The sequence below is a fragment of the Mobula birostris genome, chromosome 13 (genome assembly GCF_030028105.1).
Source record: "Mobula birostris isolate sMobBir1 chromosome 13, sMobBir1.hap1, whole genome shotgun sequence".
Classification (NCBI taxonomy): Eukaryota; Metazoa; Chordata; class Chondrichthyes; order Myliobatiformes; family Myliobatidae; genus Mobula; species Mobula birostris.
In genome coordinates, this window is record NC_092382.1 from 57861187 (window position 1) to 57885281 (window position 24095).

Consider the following 24095-nt stretch of genomic DNA (forward strand, 5'->3'; position numbering starts at 1 on the left):
CGGAGTCGCTGTTGCTGTGCGGGGAGGAGCTTATTTTGGAGAAGGAACAGGACATATATGGACTGATGCCTTTGAATGTCAGGGTAATGAGTCGGGGCTGAGGGATTGTCCATTTTCTTCAGGAACTCATCATTGCACCCATGAGAATGATGTCAGTGTGATCTGCTCTGGTGAGTACCTAGGATCCAGGTATTTCTTTTCGACATTTTTCCCATTAGCAATTTGCAAATTCCATCAGCAGAGGACAGTTCGATATGATTTTCATCTGACATTGACGGACAGATTAAGAAGGTGAAATTGCTTGAAGAATAAAATAACGATTGAATTCAATTTGGGTTTTGACGAAAGAAATTAACATATTTGAAGGCTTCAATAAGTTGAAATAAAAATCACCAACAAAAGCGTAGCATGCAGCGGTATTATAAATTAAACAATGCATTATTGCAGTGGAAAAGATATAAAAAATGCGAACTGGAATTTTCCTCCAGAAATTGAGTGCGAAGTACATGCCGCAAATTTTTCAGCACGCCTTTCAAATTATATCATACACCTTAACATGAAAATTAATAATTCGAAGAAATTTAATGATACTGAATTTTGTCATATGTCTAAATACAGACATAAAGCTGATTAAACGTTAAAATGCGCAGCAGGCTTTGCAGCTATATACGGCTATCTCTATTAACAAAAAGCAATCAAATATTATTTATTTCAGTACTGATACTTTGCTGGATTATTGAATATTCCCGAAACGTTTCCCCTTTCTTCTGAAAGGAACCACACAGACGAATTGGTGCGGAACTGTAGATAAATACAAACCATTGTTTTTGCAGCACAACTTCCAAGCATGCATTTGCACCACTATAGAATATACATGATTAGAGAGAGATAACTTGTTGCAATAGCGTCGGATTTTACTGCTACAAATTTAGCCATGACGACTGTAAAAATGACAAAAACCCCAGCAGAAGAGTAAATAAAATAACAACTATATAGCTGTTAGTTAACGACAGATGGCTTGTGAATTCCCCATAGTTTAAAATCATCACTGGACACTTTGTTGGCCCCAAGGTGAATAACAGCTTGAAAGTTGCTTATGAACCTAAGAAATGAGTCGTCAGTGAAGGAGACAAACAAAATTAAAGAATTGATAATACACTTGGACTAAGATGTTAACTGTCCTGTGCTGTCACCAGTGGGATCAACAGTTGATCTGCCACCTGTCTTCAGGAGTTTCGGCCCGCTTATGATCAAGACTCCCTCGAGGTGGTGGGCCAGCAGTGCTAAAGCACCACCTCCCACTGGTGAGCTTAAAAACTTGGCATCTGCCTCTATCAGAGTTGTTCCATTCAACAGATAGTCTACTCTTCGGGTGTCTATGCAACTACTGAAGGGTTTGCAAAAGATGTATACCATATAACCATATAACCATTAACAATTACAACACTGAAACAGGCCATCTCGGCCCTTCTACTCCGTGCCGAACTCTTACTCTCACCTAGTCCCACCGACCTGCACTCAGCCCGTAACCCTCCATTCCTTTCCTGTCCATATACCTGTCCAATTTAACTTTAAACGACAACATCGAACCTGCGTCAACCACTTCTGCTGGAAGCTCCTTCCACACAGGTACGACTCTCGGAGTAAAGAAGTTCCCCCTCATGTTACCCCTAAACTTTTGTCCTTTAACTCTCAACTCATGTCCTCTTGTTTGAATCTCCCCCACTCTCAATGGAAAAAAGCCTATCCACGTCAACTCTATCTATCTCCCTCATAATTTTAAATACCTCTCTCAAGTTCCCCCTCAACTTTCTAAATTCCAAAGAATAAAGACCGACTGGAATAAATACGCTGTCCGACTATCTGCCCCTCTGGACCTTTGGTCCACACCCATGCTGATCCTATCTCTGCTGCCTCAGCTACAGCCCTGCTGGTTGCCTTGATCTCTCTTCTAATAAAGCTGAGATCACGCAGCCACTTCTGTAAAGTGAACGCAATAAAGCCACTACAACCTACTTCGAATGGATAGCATGAGACCTTCCCCCGTCTGTCGCTGCACTCTGACATTAATTCTGCATACTTGGTTAAATTGTGCTCATGGGCTTCATCGATGCTGTTTTCACAGGGGACTGTGAGTTCACCAATAACCACATCTCCACTGGTGTCAGACCGTGCGATTATATCTGGGCGCAATGTGGTGAAGGGTATTTGCCTCGGGAAATTGCCTTTCCCATCCAGGTCGGCCTTGACACACCAGTCATTGGTTGAATAAACTATGCTTGATCGTGGGCCTGCGCTGTACACCCTGGACTTGGAGCCTTCTTTCACAAATGATATGCGGTGTTCTGTGCAGCATGGGGCATGAGATAAGTTGTGCTGCAGTACTCTCTGCCGAACCGCTTCTGCTGCAACTTTGAGAACGTTGTTATGTCTCCAAGTGTACATGGCGCAGGAAGGATTGACTCTGCATGCACTCAAAATATGTTGAAGTGTTCCCTTCTCGCCGCAAGCAGCACATCTGTCTGTCTTATCTTCATACCAGGTGCTGAGGTTGGCAGGTGTTGGGAGCGGATCGTACGCTGCTCTGCACAGAACAGAAATGCGGAACGGTTCCATCTGCCACAGAACATTCCAAGATAGATGTCGTTGTTCAACACTTTCCCATCAGGTCCAAGCCCCCTGTTTGGCCAGGCCAGGGGTTTTAGCTAACCTCTTCTCCTCTTCTACCTGTCGTATTTCTCACGTTACAAGCTCACGGCGCCCCTCACCTGTAGAAGACAACCACCACCTGTGGGCTGTCCAGCCAAGTCCCTGGCGGCCTAGCTGGGTAGCCCCAACCACCTCCTTGTCCTTCAATCTAGACTCTGCCTCATCAATTGCTGCATGGGCTGACAACTTCCTGCCTGATCTCACAACCGGTTGGGTGTTGTTGATGACAGGGTCTTTTGAGTCTCGAGGCATCATGAATATCTTATCTTGGGTACCTTGACCTCTTCAACAAGGGATTACAATGGGATGGTAAGCTTTGTCTGGCTACTATGGATTGCGGAATTGGTGAGGCTGCTCGGTACGCTAAGCCACTTCTTCACATACTTGTTGTTCTTCGTTCCATTGCATAACGATTGTAAAACTGATGAAAAAATCCTTAGCAGAAGAATAAATAAAAATCAACTATATAGCTGCTAGTTCAACGACAGATGCCTTGTGAATTCCCCGTAATTTATAATCATCAGCGGACATTTTGTTGGGGCCTAACGTGAAGGACAACTTGAAAGTTGCTTATGAACCTAAGAAATGAGTCGTCAGTGAAAGAAACAAACATGAAAATAGATAATGGAAAAGTGCAAAGAAAATATACATCACAAGCAAAGACTAACATCAATTTAATCGCCAATAACGAAAGAGAAAATCGAAAATGCCCCTTCTGAGTGCACAATATCTGATTGCACGAAGTATCCTCAAATATTACATGTAAATAGATAGATAAGATAGATAGATAGATAAATATGATGCTTATGCATATCGTCCACTGAGTGGGCAAGAACAGCATGGGTGGGATATGGTGCTGAATAATGGTATTTTCAACTTCGACAAAATATAACATTTAGAGTGATGGGCATGAAACCGTGAACGATCAAAAAAATCGGGAGTACTGTATAGAAATCAGGCAAGGCAACACATGTTTTCACCTGTACGGCCCAATGTTTGAAACAATGACATTGATTCTGTTAAAAACCTACAAAAACGCGAGATTCCTGTCGTGGTGTATGCAGATTATTCACAACAATTAAAAAAATGCATTGTAAAAAATGATTGTGTGTCAATCAGTTAAAAAAAAAATACCGGTCTGCATTGTGCCATACTCTTACTTTCGCGAAGCTCTGCCGAGCAGATGCTCTGGATAGCGGTCCGATCCAGTGCAAGTTCTGTTAATTAGTTTATGTTGAGATTAATTAACTGAATTCAATTATTAATACAACAGGGGATCCTGTAGCACGACTCGTTGATGGGGACAGCAGATGTTCTGGCCGGGTGGAAATTCAGCACGGGGACCAGTGGGGAACACTTTGTGATGAGTACTTCAGCTTGGAAGATGCTGCCGTGGTCTGTGAACAGCTGCAGTGTGGTGCAGTAAAGGAAACTCCCAGAGATGCATACTTTGGCACAGGGAACGGGCCAGTGTGGAAAGATAACTACCTTTGTTTGGGCAATGAGTCCCGACTAGCTGATTGCCAAGTCTCAGCGTGGAGTCGGATCAGCTGTTCGCATGGAAATGACGCCAGCCTGATCTGCACCGGTGAGTTGTTGGAACATTAGTCTGAATGAAACCTTTCTTTGGTCGTAGAGATATCCATAACGGAGACAAAAAAAGGAAAAGGAAACAATCGAATGTATCCAAAGTTTTCTGGCAAAACAATGTCACGAATCTAAATTTTTGTGGCAACAGTCTGCGTTTGCAATTTGGACTGTTTTATTTTGGATACACAGACCTTGAGTACACAGTGAATAAAACTAAAATTTGAGGAGAAATTATTGGAAAGTGCAGAGAATTATGTCAATTGGTGTTTCATGATAGTAATTTTTGTACCATTTTAAAATCTGCAAAACTAAAGATGTAATATTTGCAGGTGAGTTAAGTCATATTATAAACAGTTGAAAAAGAACAATGAATTATAATAAAACTTTAAATGGCTCTCTTTATGTTCGGCGAGCAAGAATAATGCCTGGGACCGCTACTTGTGTGTCTTTTTTTATCCTGCGGAGGGAGAAGAGATGTTAAATGGCTTTTGGGATGATGCCTTGTAGGAAATCAATGTATAAACTAATATTTGCCGCTAATAGCTGAAAGTATCTGGGATACATTGAGTAATTATTAACTGTTTTACACAATCTCATCCACATTGTAGATGAAATTTGGTCTCTGCGGCTGACCGAAGGGGGAAGCCGCTGCGACGGCCAGGTGGAGGTTTATGATAATGGCAGATGGAGCAGAATACAGGATAACTTTTGGACTATCAATGAAGCCAATGTTGTCTGTAAGCAACTGCGTTGCGGTGTGGCCACATCCTCCTACATCGCCTCGGGGTATAGAGGGAAAGAAGGGCCCGTGTGGGTGACCGACCTTCAGTGTGAAGGAAACGAATCTCATCTCCAAAATTGCAGGACATCCATATTCAATCGGTCTTCCTCTGACTTCATCGGCGTTGGCGTCCTGTGTTCAGGTGAATAGCATGAAAAAGTGGAAATTGTAATTTTTAATATCGTGTGGCTATTAATTATTTAGAGAGATAAATTTAGAAATACTGAGACTTGCAGGTATTTATATCTCCATTTGTCTCGTCAACTCGGCGTTATCAATCATATCCCTCTTGCAGGGCTTCCAATTTATTTACCCAACCACACCTCCTACGGCAGCTCCGCTCCTAAAACATACGAGCGAATTTATTGTAATCAATTAACCTACTAGCTAGTACAAGCTGGGAAGGTGCATAGAAAATTTAACACGATGAATAAAAACGCATTTACCCGGGCAAAATGTGCAAAATTAATTCTGCTTCGCTGGAACTACGAATTTACTGCATAGGCTTTCAACGATTTATTCATAATTTAGGATATATACTGAAAGGGATCTTCCTGGCATTCGACAATTTTGCTATTGATTACAATTAAATACTGGGAGTTCTACCTGCCTTCTCCTCTCTCTCTCTCTCTCTCTCTCTCTCTCTGACATCCCCCCCCCCCCCCGCCCTTGCTTATTCCCTCCGTATTATTGCTAGTCTCCCAGTTTATCCTTTTCAAAATCAGACTTCCATTCAGGACTGAAAATATGATGATTTAAGTTAAAGCGATGGCACAATCAAGAGCCGTGGGTTACTGTTACAGCTTGGCCAGACCCCGCTTGGTCTATTCTGTTAAGTTCTGGTCACCATACTGCAGAGAAAATGCGGAAACTATCGACAGAGTGCAGAGGAGATTTACGAGGGTTTTGCCTGGATTGGAGACTGTGCCCTGTGAGAGTAGGTTGCGTGAGCCCGGCTTTTTCTTCTTGGAGTGACGGGGGATGAGAGGTGACCTGATAGAGGTGTATACAAAGATTAAAGGAAATATATTTTGGGTCATTTGTTCGGAGTTAAATTGTACTACAACCGGGTATTGTTTTAAGGTTCTTTGGAAGTCGATACAGAGGGGGTGGAAGGGGTAAGTTTTTTTACAGAGAGTGATGGATGCATGAAATGCACTGCCGGTGATGGATGCGGATAAAATAGGGTCTTTTCAGAAACTCTTAGATAGGTACATTAAGTTTAGTAAAATAGAGTGCTATGTGTTAGGGCATTTATAGGCAGTTTATAGAGAAGGTTACATGCCAGGCACAACTGTTTTCTTCGTTCTGTGCTTTAAAAAGAGGAAATTGAGCATTTAGTTCAACAAGGAAGGGCTTCTGGAGGGGGAATTTGAGAGAGGAAATTTGCAAAGAAGTGTAAAACGAGGCGATGGTACTGACGCCTGGCATTATTTCTGATCGGAACCATTAGGGATAAGGACTCAAATAAATGTTCAAATAGGACGGAAATAATTATATTTTACTTCTAATATTTTTCGCTACATCTCTTAATGAAGTAGTTTGGTGATATTTTCGTCCGTGCACTAATACCATTTTTCATGTAATATTTTTTTTTTCTCTGCATCAGTATGTCTAGTCGCCAGGAGTGTCGGAGAGAGATCGATTTTGTGATATTAATTCAAGATTAATTGTCTGTTATATTCTGTAGATTTTCTGGGAACAACATCATTTATAATAGAATCCAACACTTTCCAAACCACTGACGATCGGTAAACTGGACTATAATTCTCTTTCCTTTGCCTTCCTCCCTTCTCAGAGTGATACTTCCCGTCCTCCAGGACCATACCAAGGTAGATACTTTAGAGAGAAAATAGGTGCAGGAGTAGGCCATTCGGCCCTTCTAGTCGGCACCGCCATTCAGTATGATCATGGCTGATCATCCAACTCAGAAATGCTTTCTCTTCATACCTCCGATCCCTTTAGTGACAGGGGCCATATCTAACTCGCTCTCAAATATAGCCAATGAACTGGCCTCAACTGTTTCCTGTTTTAGAGAATTCCAGAGATTCACCACTCTCTGTGTGAAGAAGTTTTTCCTCATCTCCGTCCTAAAAGGCTTCCCCTTTATCCTCAAACTGTGACCACTCGTTCTGGACTTCCCCAATATCGGGAACAATCTTCCTGTATCTAGCCTGTCCAATCCCTTAGAATTTTATACGTTTCAATAAGATCCCCCCTCAATCTTCTAAATTCCAACGAGTATAAACCTAGTTCATCCAGTCTTTCATCATATGAAAGTCCTGCCATCCCAGGAATCAATCTGGTGAACCTTCTTTGTACTCCCTCTATGGCAAGATTGTCTTTCCTCAGATTAGGGGACCAAAACTGCACACAATACTCCAGGTGTGGTCTCACCAAGGCCTTGTACAACTCCAGTAGTACCTCCCTGCTCCTGTACTCGAATCCTCTCGCTATAAATGCCAGTGTACCATTCGCCTTTTTCACCGCCTGTTGTACCTGCATGCCCACTTTCAATGACTGGTGTACAATACACCCAGGTCTCATTGCACCTCCCCTTTTCCTAATCGGCCACCATTCAGATAATAATCTGTTTTCCTGTTCTTGCCACCAAAGTGGATAACCTCACATTTATCCACATTAAATTGCATCTGCCATGAATTTGCCCACTCACCTAACCTATCCAAGTCACCCTGCAACCTCTTAGCATCCTCCTCACAGCTAACACTGCCGCCCAGCTTCGCGTCATCCACAAATTTGGAGATGCTGCATTTAATTCCATCGTCTAAATTATTGATATATATATATATATATATATATATATATATATATGTATATGTATATATATAAGATGAAGTGAATCTTGAAAGGACAGGACCAAAGGATCTGTTATCTCTTCTGAAATCAGTCTCCGAATTCCGGGATTTAGTCCATTTGGTCCAGGTGACTTCAGACGTTTGAGTTTGCCAAGCATTTTTCCTTTGAAATAACACTCTCTCCTGCGAACTGATATTCACAGGTTACTAGCTCACAGCTGCTGCCTTCACAGTGCACCCCAGATACAAAGTACATATTAAGCTCATCTGCCAATTTTTATCTCAAATTCCCACCTCATCAGTGTCATTTTCCCGTGGTCTAATACGAGCGTTCAGCTCCCTTTCCCTCTTCATACAACTGAAAAAAACACGGTATCCATTTTTTTCATATTATTGGCTAGTCTGCGCTCATATTTCAAGCTTTTTTGGGTGCCTTTTGTTGGAATTTAAGAGTTCCCAATCATCCAATTTCCGACTCAATTTTTCTACTTCATATACCATTTCCTTGGCTTTTATGCAGTCCATAACTTCTTTTTGCCAGACACAGTTGCCTACCCCTGCCAATTGAGTATTTCTTCCTTTGTGCGACATATCTATCCTGGCTGTCCTGCCCAGAAATTTCAGCCTTTTCTCATCTGCTGTCATCGCCGCCAGAACATTCCTCCGATCCATCTGCGCAATTCTTAATTTGTCGTTCGTGTAATTTATATATCCGGATGCATAACTGAGGAAAACTGTCGTTGCATGACCAGACCGGATTTCGGTAAATCTGATTTCTTGGTCGCCCTTCTCGTACCTGCAGACGAGCAGACAAGCTCTATATATTTGGACAGCAAAGGGGACGTCGGGGAAGACAAAAGCGACGGGTATCGGATGCTTCTCTTCGGAGGACTGAGCAGAGTTGAAGAACATATCTATGTATCTGAATGAAAACACCGAGGTTCTCACATACTTCATATAATTAATTATAGACGAGTGTGGACGTACAGAATCACTCAGAATCTTTCGCAAAACGAAAAATTAGATGAAACATGAGATTCGCAATCTGGCGAGGACCAGAAAAGAGGCATACAAGACCGGTGAACAAGAAAGTTACAGGTGGCCGTGGTACTTTATGCAGGAAGAAATGTAAAAGGTGAAGGGGATTTCCACACTAAGCATGAACCATAGAAACATAGAAACATAGAAAAGCTACAGCATAATAACAGCTGCTTCGTCCCACAAAGCAGTGCCGAAAATGTCTTTACCCTAGAAATTACCTTGAGTTACCTATAGCCCTCTATTTTCCTGAGCTTCATGTACCTGTCTCGGTGTCTCTTAAAAGGCCCTATCTTTTTCGTCATCACCACCGTCGCCGGCAGCCGATTCCAAACACTCACCACTCTCTGCGTTAAAAAAAAAAAACAAAAAACCATTTACCCATGTCATCTCCTCTGTAATTAGCCCAGGCAACATCCTTGTAAGTCTCCTCTGCACCCTTTCTATGCTTTTCACATGTTTCCTGTAGTGAGGCGACCAGAACTGAGCACAGTACTTCAAGAGGGGTCTGACCAGGTTCCTATATAGCCACAACATTACCTGTCGGCTCCCAAACTCAGTCTTACGATTTATGAAGGCCAATGCACCGTAATCTCACTTAACCACAGAGTCAAACTGCCCAGCACCCTGATTGTCTAATGGACTCGGACCCCAAGATCCCTCTGATACTCGGCCCTGCCGATAGTCTTACCATTAATACTTTATTCTGCTATTGTATTCGAACTACCTAACAAAATGAACCATCTTACATTTATCTAAGTTGAACTCTATCTGCCACTTCTCAGCCCAGTTTTACATCCTATCAATGTACCGCTGTAACCTCTGACAACCCCCCACACTATCCACAACACTCCCAACCTTTGTGTCATCAGCAATATTACTAACCCATCCCTCCACTTCCTCATTCACAGCATTTATAAGATTCACGAAGAGTAGGGGTCCAACAGATCCCTGAGGCACCCCGCTGGTCACTGAATCCACAAAGCAATGTCCCCTTGGATCCCCTGTCTCCTTATTTTCTAATTAAACCTTTCATCGTGTACTTTTTTAAATGCCTTGCTGAAATCCATGAAGCAAGCTCGACCATTTTGGACGGGTTTGCACAGTGTAAAATCAAGCGACGTAGTGGGAAAAAGCTTCGCTTCCAGATGGGTTCAATCCACTTTATGCCCGCTTTGACTGTCAAAACATGGGCGAGCCATCAAGTATTCCCGGAGCCCCCGATAATTCTGTGATTCAAGACTGTGAGGCTGACATGCAATTAGCGTTCATGAGGGTAAACTCACCAAAAGCATACGGCCCAGAAGGGATGGCTGGCCAACCAGTTCAGAACTGAGCTGATCAACTGCCTATCGTGCTCTTTCGCATCTTGCTTCGGCAGTCTGATGTGGCCATCAACTTCAAGTATACTTCACATACTGGTTTCTTAGGAGAACCTGATGATCTGCCTGAATAACTATCTGTCAGTTACAATGGCAGCAACAATGAGGAAGTGTTTTAAGAATTTGCTAATGGGACATATCAACTTCTGCCTCAGAGGAGAGTTGTCCGGCCCAAATTTTCCTACCGGAGCAATAGATCCACTAAAGAGGTCATCTCACTGGCTCTTCATACTATCCAGGATCATCTGGACAGCAAAGATACACACATTGCAGGGTTGTTTCTTCACTGCAGCTCAGCATAAAATGCCACCATCCCCTTAAAACTGATCAAAAACTCGAAGTCTGTACCTCAATAACTACTTATACAATTGCATCCTGGACTGCAGACCCGGTCAATATGTTCCCAATGGCAACAACATCTACTCCAAAATCTCCATCAGCACAGGTTCTCCAAATGGTTGCGAGCACAGTTCCGTGTTTCCTTCGCGTTACACTGTATGACAAAGTACAGCACCTCTGCCATACTCAGATTTGCTGACGACACCACTGACAAAGTTGATGACACAATAGCATTTTGAAGGGATATTAAACATCCTGAGGAGCGGTGTCACAGCACCAACCACTTTCTCAAAGTCAGCATGACAAAGAGGAGGTATTGAGTTCAGGTGGAGGAAACCACCGGTCCATGGGTCAGGTCTCAACGGAGCATCAGATGAGGAGAAGGTCAGCAATTTCAATTACCTGACGACCTGTCCTAGACTCAACACAGAACTGCAATTATAGCGAAAGCACAGCGGATCCAGAGTTTCTTGGAAGATCTGTGTATCGGACCGCAAAGCGTTCCAGCGTGTGGTCAAAACTGCCCAGCGGATTATCGGCACGCAATTGCTCACTGTTGAGAACATCTACAATGAACGCTGCCTGGGCAGGGCGAAAAACATTATCAAGGATGCATCTCACCCCGACCATGGACTTATCGCTCTCCTCCCAACCGGTAGGCGCTACAGGAGCCTCCGCTCCCGCACCAGCAGGCACAGGAAGAGCTTCTTCCCTGAGGCTGTGACACTGCTGAACCTCTCATCACGGCGCTAAGCAGTATTGAATCCATATTGTACTGTCTCAGTACTTTTATATTTGTGTGCTGTAGCACTTATTTTATTCGCAGTTATTTTGTAAATAACACTATTCTTTGCATTTCAGGTCAGATGCTGAGTGCATTTCATTGGCTTTGTATCTGTACTCGGCACAATGACAATAAAATTGAAACTAATCTAATCTAATCTAGTTTCGAGGATTCGGCATGGTATTTATTCTGAATTTTGGTGAACACAACCCAGAGCCATCAAACGGTCTTCTTATGAAAAGACATTCTAGTGAACCTCCTTTGACGCCCTCCTTGTTCAGCAGATCCAATCTAAGATAAGGGGCCCAAAATTGCACTGATTACTACTTGTGAGGTCTCACCAGTGCTTCACATAGTCCCAAAATTACATCCATTACACTTGTTTTGTTATCCACCGGCTCACACCAGTAAACTGTCGTCTGGAGAATCCTGCACAGGGGCTCCCAAGCCCTTCTGCGCTTCTTTTCTTTTTGTATTTTCTCTCCAGTTAGGAAACAGTCAAACCTTTCTTTTTTTTTCTACCAAAGTGCATGAGCATCCAACTACCCAAAACGGTATTGCATCTGTCATTTTTGTCCACTTTCCTAAACTATATTTGTGTTTCTGTGTCCTATCACCTCCACAAATCTGACTGTCCCTCCAGCTACCTTCGTATTGTCTGCAAACCTCTGAGCAAATTCATCAACACAATCATCCAAATCACTGACGCATAACGTAAAAGGAATTGGTCCAATCACAGACCACTAAAAACACCACGTGTCACCGGCGGCCAACGGGAGAAGGTTCCCTTCATTCCCGATCTTTGCCTACTGCCAATCAGCGACTGCTCTGTCCATCCTAGAATATTTCCTTTAATACCACGGGCTCTAACTCGGTAAGCAGCCACATGTGCGGCAGGTTGACGATGGCCGTTTGAAGATCCAAGTACCTCAAAATCAACCACTTCTCCTCTGTCGATTCTACTTATTATTTCTTCAAATAATTCCAACAGATTTGTCAGGCAAGTACATTTGTCAGACATGTGTTTGTCTTCTGCCTTCTCATTAATAATAGATCCCGGTATATTTCCAAACACTGAGATCAGGCTAACTAGTTTCCTCGTTTGTGCGAAAGGCAGGAAAATGGAATAGCAGCAGATGTGGGAAAACGTCCAACTACCAGCCTCTGAGTTCCGTCCTTAATGATAGAAGCAACTCTGCGTTTCTTCATATGTTGTATTCATCCAAACTTTTACATTTTATACTTGGATTTCAAACATTTTCAAATTCTGGAATAATTGTTACATCATGGCACAGCTCTTTTTAAGAGCAATAATAATAATCTCAGAATCATCTTTAGAAACGAGAAGCCGGTGATGTTTCTACTTTCCAATGTATTGATTTACTTTCCATATTACTGTTCGATAGGCCACTTGCAGTTACGACTCTCCGGAAGTGAAGATCCATGTGCTGGTCAGCTAGAGGTTTATTACTGTGGATCTTGGGGCATGGTTTGTGACGACTCCTGGGATCTGGTCGACGCCAACGTGGTCTGCAGACAACTGGGTTGTGGATATGCTTTGGAGTATAAAACTCACGGTTACTGCGGAAGACGCCCTCCCCCAGTTTGGTTAGATGAAGTGAGATGCTCGGGTAATGAAACATTTCTCTGGGAATGTCCATCAGCACCATGGGCCGAACATGACTGCAGTCAAAAAGAAGCTGTGACATTGACATGCTCTGGTAAAGATCATTTCAATTTTCTTTAAATTTACTTTTCTTTGTCTGTGCAGCACGCCATGACTACAGAGATGTAATAAATAATGTAAAACTGGACAGGAGACGATTGGGCCAGAATGAACTGTCTAAATGTTTATAATGCGTGGAGCACACGTACGCAGAAACATTAAACTTATTCCCTATGTATCTGGAATGTTTATATTTCCCATTACTAATGTCATAACATTAATCATCCTGATTTCAGTATTGATTCTGCCTGATAATTCTTCTGCCGTCGCTCAAGTGCTTCCCCGTTTTCTTTACTCAAGCGAGGCAAATAAATAATCTCCAGTCTATGTATCGGTGTAGTTTGATGGTTGACTGACTGTTCACCAACTCGTTACACTACTCGAGGAGCTGTGAAAAAAAAAATACTGCTAGGCGTTCTTACAAAAGATAGATTCAAATATTGATCCAAATTCCTTCGACCCGTAGCAAAGTGTTTCAGACTAAAATATGCAAGCGATTCTTAAATACCTGATCTTATGATGAAATTCAATTACTTAGCAAAGCAGTAGTAAGTTGCTGTGAACATGCGAGTAAGCAGGGCCATCTAGTGACTAGAAATAACATAGCAGTCCAAATCAGGAGAGACAGAATAATACAATTTATCAAATCGGATCGATGGAAATTCCGTATAATAAAATCCAAAAAAAAAAAGATTCAAAAACATAGCATTGTCTTTCAATTCCCATTGTTTCTTTTTCCCCATGTTTCTTTACCTCTTCTTCTCACTTACTGAATTAATTGGGAAAAAAGTCAGGAGTAAAATAATATCTGTAAACAAAATCAACTAAAAGAGCCAACGGTAGAAATTTGATACCGAGACTAGAAGGCTGTAGTGTGTCCAGAGAAGACGAATATTCTATTGAGTTGTATTGCCGCAGAAAGGAATAAAAGACAGATAACACAATCAGAGTAGCTGTGGCTAAATGAAGTGGCAAAAAGCCAGAAGCTAATGTGAGGTCAGCTTTTCCGAATTCAAAACAAGGTGATTTGCATGCGATTAAATAGTGTAGGTGATTACATTAGAATCTCCGAAGATAATGCCTGGAATATATATTATATATATACACAAATAAATCCTAAAATCAGTTTTAAACACTCTTATCGAATCGGGGGATAGAATAAATGAAAATAATATTGTAATTTCGCCTTTATTTCATCACAGTCTGTTACTAGTCTGGATTTAGTAGGTGCGGTCTTAAGAATGAGGTACTGAGGGACAGTCAAAACACTTAACCACGTTTTTTTTTGCCCTGAAGAGCAAGTGGCGGTTTCTGTCGGTCAACATATTTCCAATGTCTCAATTCATACTTTTCGTTAAGGACAGAGGATGGACAGATTCTCCCTGCTCATCATACTTCTTCCTTAAATGAATTCAAATATTTACCATTCTCAATTGTTGGTGAATCCAATAAGATTCCAGTATCAGACGCTCGATCTTCTATTCCTCAATGTTCCGTCACTAACCCGTACCCTCCTTTCAGTAATTCAGCACAATATATCACTCCGTGCTTCCTGGGTTCGTTTAATTTTGCTAATCAATAACTTCCTACTGAATGTGCTCATTTTATTTTTTTATCTTTGTTCTACACACACACACACACACACACACGGCTAATTTCTGTTGCAGAAGTAGAAAAAAAACGCGTTTCCCATTGTATGCTAATTTTGCGACAACTTTTGTCTTCAAATGCATCCTTATCAGAGCACAAAAAGTTGCGCCTGCAGGACGGAGGTAGTCGATGCAAAGGACGAATTGAAGTGTGGTACAACGCGACCTGGGGAACAGTCTGTTCCACGAACCTTTATGGCAAGTCTGCAGAAGTGATTTGCAAACAAATGAAATGTGGACCAATGAATAATATTTATCCTGGCTCATATCAATTTGGAAAGGGACGTGGACCTATATGGTTGGATGAGATTGAATGTACTTCACACGAATCGACCCTTTGGCAGTGTCAGTCGCAACCGTGGGGAAAACACCAGTGTGGCCATACTGAGGATGCAGGAGTTGCTTGCGAAGGTAAATAAGACAGTCTTATATCTATTTACGTTTTACATATTTATGTATAAATTCGTCAAAATATTTATTTTGTCAACAGAAACCAATATGACGGAAGGAATCACTGAAAGAGGCTGCTTGCAAGAAAACGCATTCTCCTCATTCCCTTTAAAAGGTGACGAATTCGAAAACTTCTTTGCTGAAATCAGAAAACCTTGTATTAATGCCGCTATCAGAAAAATAAATTTCGTTCCTCTTGCCCTCTACGAAATTGGGTGTGCATTGACCAGAATCCTGGTTTCCCACGACTCTGTTGAGCACTGCCAAAGGGGAGTGAATTGTGACGAATTCCATGTCCAGACAGAAGATAGAGGGAGTTAATTGGAATTCCTCGGGAACATTTGTTATCAGGCAAGATTATAAATGATATGCAGGAATTGTCTTCTGACCAGCTGGACGGACTTGGGAATCGGTATTACCTTGGAAGGAGGGAAGTGAACGAGGGAAAGTATGGAGATAGTCAAAGGCGAGAGACATTGTTGATTTGGATAAAACAAATGAAGTAAATATATCTAAACCGCAGGATACATAAAGACGGTCGGGTTATTGGGCAATATAGAAAGATGAATAAAGGCTACGATCAATAGATAAAAGATATCTATTTCGTTGGAAATATGAGAAAATGAGAGAGCAAGGCATTCTGTATTACTTAACCAAAATAACACAAGTGGTTAACTAGAGAGAACATAGGACGACGTATATATAACGCCCACAATTTATGGCTGGAGTTGAAAGATGTGCATGAGCTGTATTCGAGTGTTTTTTGTTTCGCCGGTATGAACTGAAGACAAAAAACAAACTGGCTGATAGTGAAATTGGTTTTGTCCTTCATCATGTCTTTCAGCATTTCATGATGAAGTATGAGTTGAAGAGCAAGGTCTGTGACGTAATGCCTTCATTAATCGGACACTAATGATAAGAATAAGATATGTTGCCTGTTCGTTCAACAATGAATGGACTTCATAAACTATTTGTGGATATGAAAAGCAATGATTTCATATCATTTATATTTCCATTCGTCGCATTTCAAGAAGCATGTGGGGTTTATAAAAGAGATTTACTCAGAGTCTGCCTGGATAAGAAGGAATGGAAACACTTGGGACTCATTCTGCACCTAAAATGAGTCCTAATAGATACGTATCATTAGGTGAGACAGGCCAGGTAGAGAGTCTGAACCATTGTAAAAAAAAAATCAAATATTAATGGACGTATTTAAGGTGACAGATGACGGCTTAAATGAAGTGGTTGAGGAAAACCTTTATTCGTAAATTGAGAATGATATTGCTTGGAGCAGGTTTTGAGGAGTGATAATAGAAATATTTACAGTTATCGTGATTAAAAGGCTTTCAGCTGGAGTAGGCAAGTGTAAATATTTGAGTGATATCGATTATGTGAGGCAGAAGAGAGGTGGTATAATTTGGCAGTGTTGGATAAAGAAATGGTGGGCCGAGGTGCCTGCCCTTGCGTTCTATAATTAGTTCTATTTTCTCTCTGACGAACTTCAGATTCCGAGACTAATTATTAAATAAATCTCAATTTTATTGTTTCATACCTAGATGTTCCATTGCGTCTTGTTAGCAGCAATCACAACTGCTCCGGAAAGCTTGAGGTCTGGTTTAATGACAGCTGGGGCACGGTGTGTGACGATTCTTGGGATCTGGCTGATGCCAATGTCGTCTGCAGACAACTAAGGTGTGGCCTTGCTCTCTGGGCTCCAGGAGATGTTAAAATGACCCAGGCAGCCGGTCCTGTCTGGCTTGATGAAGTAAAATGCACGGGAAGTGAACCTTTTCTGTCCAGCTGTCGTTCCTCATCATTTGGTCAACACGACTGTGATCACAAAGAAGATGTCATCGTTCTTTGTTCTGGTATGCTCTGTGCTTTGTCTGACATTTCCAATTTCTCTTCAAATGATTTGTTAATTTCAGAATGAGAAATATCCAATATAAACACCAATAGAGATGCGTTTTCTGAAACTTCTTTGCAATATGTACACAGGTTCCGGAGTGACTCCTACTGAACGCAACAATTCAGGTATGGATTTTGACGCTTACATTTTGCATCTATGCTGCAGATATCAAGAATTGATTATTCGTATTTCGTAATTGCTGAGTTCACAATAGATACTTTAGAAACTGTATGGGATCCTGATCGTCTTCTCAAATATTTTAAGCAGGAATATGCAGAATTGTTAAAAACATGATCTCCACTCCCGGTCAGACATTTTCTGTGAATCAATTAGTTGCTCGTCCAATACTCTTGAGAAAGTTTTGGTGTTTGCAGATACTAAATATTAAAGTTCAAAGGAAATTTGTTACCAAATATCCATATATCGTCATATACTGCCTTGAGATTCGTTTTCTTACGGCATTCACTGTACATGTATAGAAACGCAACAGAAACTTTAAAGAACTACTCAGAAACAAGCGTGGAAAAATAACAAATAGCAAAAAGCAACTAAGTACGCAAATGCAAAATCAGAAAAAAATGTCAACAAGTTGATCAGTAAAAATTAATGCTGAGAACAAGAGTTATGTAACCCTTGAAAGAAATTATAGGTTGTGGAATCAGTTTACCACTGGAATAATTGAAGTAATGCATCCTATCAGGAGCATGGTGGTTGAGAGGTAATAATTATTTCTGAGCCCAGTTGTGAGGACCCAAGGCTCCGGTACATCGCATCAGTGAGAAGGGAGCATGGTCTGATGATTATTTAGTTATCCTGCGAAGGCGCTGCATATAATGTGTGCTCAACGGCAATATAGTTGAATAATATGTCAGACCCGAAATAGTATTCGAGATTTGGTGACGATTTGTAACAGTGCAAGTGCTCAGTCTTATTTTTGGACCCTGCATGCACCCGTGCAGGAAGAAATAGTAAGGGTATAAGATCCCATTTCCTCAGTATTGCTCTGCCTTCATAAAGACCAACCTCGCTATGTGGGCCTGGCGTATAAGTACATAATTGGAATGAAAATAATTCCGCAGCTGCTGGTTACAATCAGAGTGTCAGTGATAATATTCAGCAGCTTTCCAATATTTTCTGAATTCATTGAGTGTACACTTAACCGTGTACCATTACTAGCTAAATCTCTCTGTGCTGATTAGAGGCGGTTAACAAGAAATGCAAGGATAAGTACGATGGAATATTTTTTTTTCCTGGAAATGTTTTCTTATAATTAAACTCACCTTACTTCTTGCTGTTTCAATCCAGCAATGTGCGGGGAAATGGAATTTGAACACGACGTTACTTGAGGTGTTTATCCTGATCTGATACCAGGTGAAGGACAGAAGGTTTATTGTGCTGGGAAATACTTTTGACATATCAGGCTTTATTGTGAAATAGTCTTTGTGTCTCCGCTCCGCTCTTTCTGTCATGAAATACATAGGGATATAACTTTTAAAAATCGTGATAACTGAATGTATGATTAAGTTCATTAAAGATCGCTCAAAATTTCGTTGCATTGGATGTATAGTGTTTGTTTCGTGTTTATCGAAATACATGTTTTTACTTTTCGTTTTAAGATTTTGGAAACTGGACCCCATCCATCATGGTCACTGTCTGCATAACCCTTGGATTTGTATTCATCATTGAGTTATTAATACTGGTGACGATAGCAAGGAGACGGTCAGCAATCAGTGGTGAGGGCCAATCTTTACATCGACGTTTTATTGTGACGTTTTCAGTTTTTTTGGGTTTTCCCAAAACATGATGTTTGTGCAAACATGACTAAACTTAAATATGTTTTCATCGCTTTTGTTGGGAATTTATTTGCCTTCCGTGGGACATTTGTAATGGTGGTTTTCACTGGCCCTTAGTGATCGTGGAGTTATGATAAATTTTCATTATGTAGTAATGGAAAATGGTTAAATCTGATTTGTTAAGTGGCTACCTTACTGTGTATCTCGCTGTAATGCATCCATGCTCTGAACACCTGGAAGTATAAATTTCAAGAATCTGCTCTGTATCCTCGAATATTCTGATACGGTTATCCCAATCGAAGTAAGAGGAGGCATTTTCCCCATTCTTCATCATCTTATCATTTCATCATTCCATATTCACGATGCTTTTATATTTCTTCAACACAGCCAGGCTTTCTCTGTCATGTTCTGGAGTGACCTCTAAATTTCCATCCTGTCTTCATCCGCTACCATTAATGATGGCATTCGCATCTATCTAATCATAATATTAAACTTGTCATCGATTCATATGTGATGTGTATTCACTATTAAACAATAATCGGAAATATGCTCATTATTCTGTACCCTTCTTTTCATCTTTCTGATGCCAAATTTATTCGGTTGATTGGCCAGAGGCATCATCCACACATCGGTTGATTCAACGATCACGTTCACTAACTCTTCACCTTGACTAAGATCATTTTAATTAATTTTAGTTTAAGCATAATGTTCGTGTACAATTCGTTTATGCTGATGTTCATCCCCACTCTCTCTTTATTAGATGCACTAATGAGTGGCTATGGATCACCTGTTGACTTTTACCAAGCAATTTACGAGGAAATTGAGAATATTCCACCATTCAAGAAATTTACTGAGATGCAAGGTTCAGGTGTGTAGTATGACAGGGAATCCGCTATGTACAAATTGATACCGTCTCAATTCATCCAATATTGGTAACAAAATCAAGCAATAATAATAAAACACACATACACACACACACACACACACACACACACACACACACACACACACACACATACACACACACACACACACACACACACACACATACACATACACACACACACATACACACACATACACACAAACACATACACACACACACACACACACACACACACACACATACACACACACACACACACACACACATACACATACACACACACACATACACACACATACACACAAACACATACACACACACACACATACACACACACACACACACACACACACACACACACATACATACACACACACACACACACACACACATACACACACACACACACACACACACACATACACACACACACACACACACACACACACACACACACACACACAAACACACACACACACACACACACACATACATACACACACACACACACACAACACACACACACACACATACACACACACACACACACACACACACACACACACACACATACACACACACACACACACACACACATACACACACACACACACACACACACACACACACACACAAACACACACACACACACACACACACATACATACACACACACACACACACAACACACACACACACACATACACACACACACACACACACACACACATACACACACACACACACACACACACACACACGCGGCTGTATAGGAACTTCAGAAATGAAATTGTAACAAAAAAAAATAATAGTGTGATGTCATACAATAAACACAAGAGATTCTGCAGATGCTGGAAATCTTGAGCAAAGCACACAATGTTCTACTGGAACTCAGCAGATCAAGGTGCACCTATGGTGGAGAATGAACTGTCAACGTTTCGAACCAAAGCACTTTATTAGCTCTGTAAAGGAGTTACAGAAGCCAAAATAAGGAGATGGAGCATGGGGAAGGAGTACAGGTTGGCAGGTGATAGGCGAGACCGGATGAGGGGAAAGGAAACCTTATGGCACGTGAGAAATTAAGTCAGAAGCTTCGAGGACATAAGTAGATGCGGTAAGTAGATGATGAAAAGCCATATAGATTGTTCGACGGCACAATAGATATGAATTATGAAGGATGCTGAGAACCAGGTATCAGCTGTCTGAGTGTGGAGTCTGGAGTGGTATGATATTACTCACGATCAACGTACGGAAGCTCAATGGATAATAGAAATCTGAAGCATACTCTGCCAGCATCTGCTGATATAGTCTCCAATATTTCAGAGTATTAGAGGCATTCCCTTTCTTCTTTCCTGAAATAACTCGCACTTTTCTCAGCAATTCCGAATTCTAAACTTTTCTCTGTTCGCCAGTAGAATGCAGAACGGAGAACATTGAACATCGAGCAATATGGCACAGTACGGTTCCTTATGCTCACGGTGTTGTGCCGACCTGTTAACTTACATGTGATCAATTTTGCTCTCCCTTCCTACACATTCTTTAGTTGCTTCCACATAAAGCAATGGACCACATGTGGCCACATAAAAGTTTCTTAAATGGCCCTAATATATCTATCTCCAATACCAGCGCGAAAGGGCGTTCCACGCTTTCACCCCTATCTGTCTAGCAAAATTACCACTGACAACACTGCGTTCTTTCTTCGAATCAGGTTAAAGGTAGCTTCCTCATATTAGCCACTTCCGATCTGGGAAAAGCCTCTAAGGAGGAAAGGTCCAGTTCGAACAATCTATAATTATAAATTGTTGCCCCTAGTTCGGGAATCATTGTGTTCAATCTCTTCTACACTATCTCTGAGGATTCATACCTTTTTAAAATGAGCTGACCAGAACTGAGCGTGATATTCTGAGTGTGGTTTAAGCAGGTAAATTATGTCGCTGACTATCCTCTCCAATACTTTACCCACCACGAACTATGGCTCACTCTACCAAACTTTCCAAGGACGTACCTACTCACATTCTTGTACGAAGACACTTAACTAGGAACTTGAACTATTTTTCCCTATAAAAATGTTATGCTAATTGGATGACGACTTTAGTCACTTCAGCTGATTTTATTTTTGCTAATATATCGACTGAACTGTAACCGATAACATTAACTGTCCCCACTTAAAGGAAGGCCGAGATAAATACCTTTGCATTGTATTACTTTATCAATCTATCTGTCTTCCTATCTACATATTTCCTCATTCTCCTCCAGCACGCTTGTCTTAGTCACCTTCATCCGTCAATGAAAGCGTTAACAAGAGCAATACACACACGAGTTAGCAATAAAATCGATTCCATAAACACATATCGATTGTTTCATTAGCAATTGAAGGCGGAACACGCATCTTCCTTTTCACTTTCTATTGAACGGTATTCAACGATTATGCCATTTAAGGTAAAGATGATACAGTCATTGACGCGATGACTTAATGATGTTGTCATTACAAAAACAAGAAAAATACCAAACAAATACCTTGATGATCTCTTTCATTGAATTTTAGTTACTGGATCCATTCCTTCCATTAATGAAGCCGAATATTACACCAACGACTATCTATATAGTGCATGTCATGATCCACAAGACCCTGAAGGGTTGTTTTCCAATATTCATGGTCAGTACACTTATTTTCATTTTGCTCTACTTTGGTTCAATCTGTCTGTAATCATAACCCAGCAAAGAAAATTGTCCTTCTATGTGTGTATTGATGTGATTGTACAATCTCATGGTTTTGTGAGGATCTTGCGTTACAGGAAGAGTTTTAATGAAGTCTGTAGTCAGCATTCAATTTAATAAATCATTGATTTCCTCCTTTTAAATTACTTTGAATTATAGTCCTTTAAAAATGAAATAAATGAGCATGTTCGGAGTATGAGAAAATAGTTCACTATCCCAAGTAATTTGTTGTACAGCGGCAATCGGCAGAAATAAAGTTTTATATATGATCGCTCCATGATCTGGTTCCTGACGATCGCAATGATGTTGTGAGTGACATAATTTATTGCTTAGACTGTGTGAACGTGACGGACAGTGGTTGTGTTGATATTCTGCTACCCTGAATTGCCGATATTGTTCAGAACAAACAAGACGAGTTCTTTCCTTTCTTCTAGCCTATCCACAATAACCAGAAGTATATATTCATTGGTTGCCTTGTATTTTCTGATGTATTTTTGTGTCTGTTTAACATTCTGTTTCCAAAAATACATCAAGTTTCCGTCAGTGGCCTATGAGAAGCTCTGTTTTTATGCGTGCAGAACATGATTTCCAAGGTTAAAGCGAATTATGTGACATTGCACACTCCACATGTTCTTTTAATATGCTACTTTTTAAAAGTCGAAGCGGACTGGTTGTGTAAACCAGAAATATTGCAGACAATCTGTCGCCAATAATGGATGTTTCAAAGAAATTGTTTGTTTTGACTCCACATTGAACATTGTCCCAAAAGTTACTTTGTTTGGTGAAACTGTGTTTTTCTAATCAATTTGATGCCCCTCATTTTCGCTCGAACAGAGGCCCAGTCGTAGATTCGCTTGCATCTGGCTTTCCATGTTTTCTCTTCGACTGACAGCAATGATGAAATGACCGACAGCACATCAGGATTTCCAAATCATTTGCAGCTCGAATCGTCGACGGTTCATTCCCATACTTCACATCAGCCCGTTGAAGACCAAAAAAAAACTAAATGTGCCCCCTTTTGCTTTCACTTTCTATATGTTATTGTCTGTAAAGTACGCGGTTGTAGAATTGTTCAATATATACACAATAAAGGGTGCGGTGCTCAAATATTAGCAGCAGACTATGGAACTAATATAATAAATGCGGGAAGAATTCCATATGATTGTTTTGAATTAAATTGTACATTTATATTGAGGTAGCATACTTTGGCGATGCTTGTAATCCATCTTAAAGTGATTGCTACTTTCAGTGCGATTACTTTGCTACTTAAAATCTAGATACCTTAATATATTCACGAAAACAATATTCTTATCGGTGTTGGCATTTAATTGCAATCCCTTTTATACAACAAGAAATAACTTCGAAGTATTTGTCAGGTCAAATTTATAAACAAGTGCACAACTTCTTCTACTATTGAGAGTATTGATTTTACATTAAATAAAAAGTACAACACCTGATAGCATGTCATTTCCTCCTATCCAGAAAGATGAATCTGCAAATTTTCATATTGTTATTTTCTATTGCT

At 40.8% G+C, this 24095-nt stretch overlaps 1 protein-coding gene across 1 annotated transcript; it reads left to right on the top strand.

The window, feature by feature from the left end:
* The first annotated feature begins 16975 nt into the window (after window positions 1-16975).
* On the top strand, window positions 16976-23482 carry LOC140207626 (antigen WC1.1-like). Its single transcript, XM_072276178.1, has 6 exons — window positions 16976-17132; window positions 17263-17298; window positions 18790-18906; window positions 19727-19834; window positions 22398-22508; window positions 23405-23482. Exons 1-6 carry the CDS (start codon window positions 16994-16996, stop codon window positions 23416-23418), a joined length of 525 nt encoding a protein of 174 aa, XP_072132279.1. The 5' UTR covers window positions 16976-16993; the 3' UTR covers window positions 23419-23482.
* Window positions 23483-24095: the final 613 nt, after the last annotated feature.

Excerpts from the sequence above, each read along its gene's own strand:
- LOC140207626 (XM_072276178.1), top strand. The coding sequence starts at position 16,994 with ATGACCCAGGCAGCCGGTCCTGTCTGGCTTGATGAAGTAAAATGCACG. Across the intron at positions 18,907-19,726 it reads GAGACGGTCAGCAATCAGTG|ATGCACTAATGAGTGGCTAT; the intron begins GTGAGGGCCAAT and ends TCTCTTTATTAG. Across the intron at positions 19,835-22,397 it reads TACTGAGATGCAAGGTTCAG|TTACTGGATCCATTCCTTCC; the intron begins GTGTGTAGTATG and ends ATTGAATTTTAG.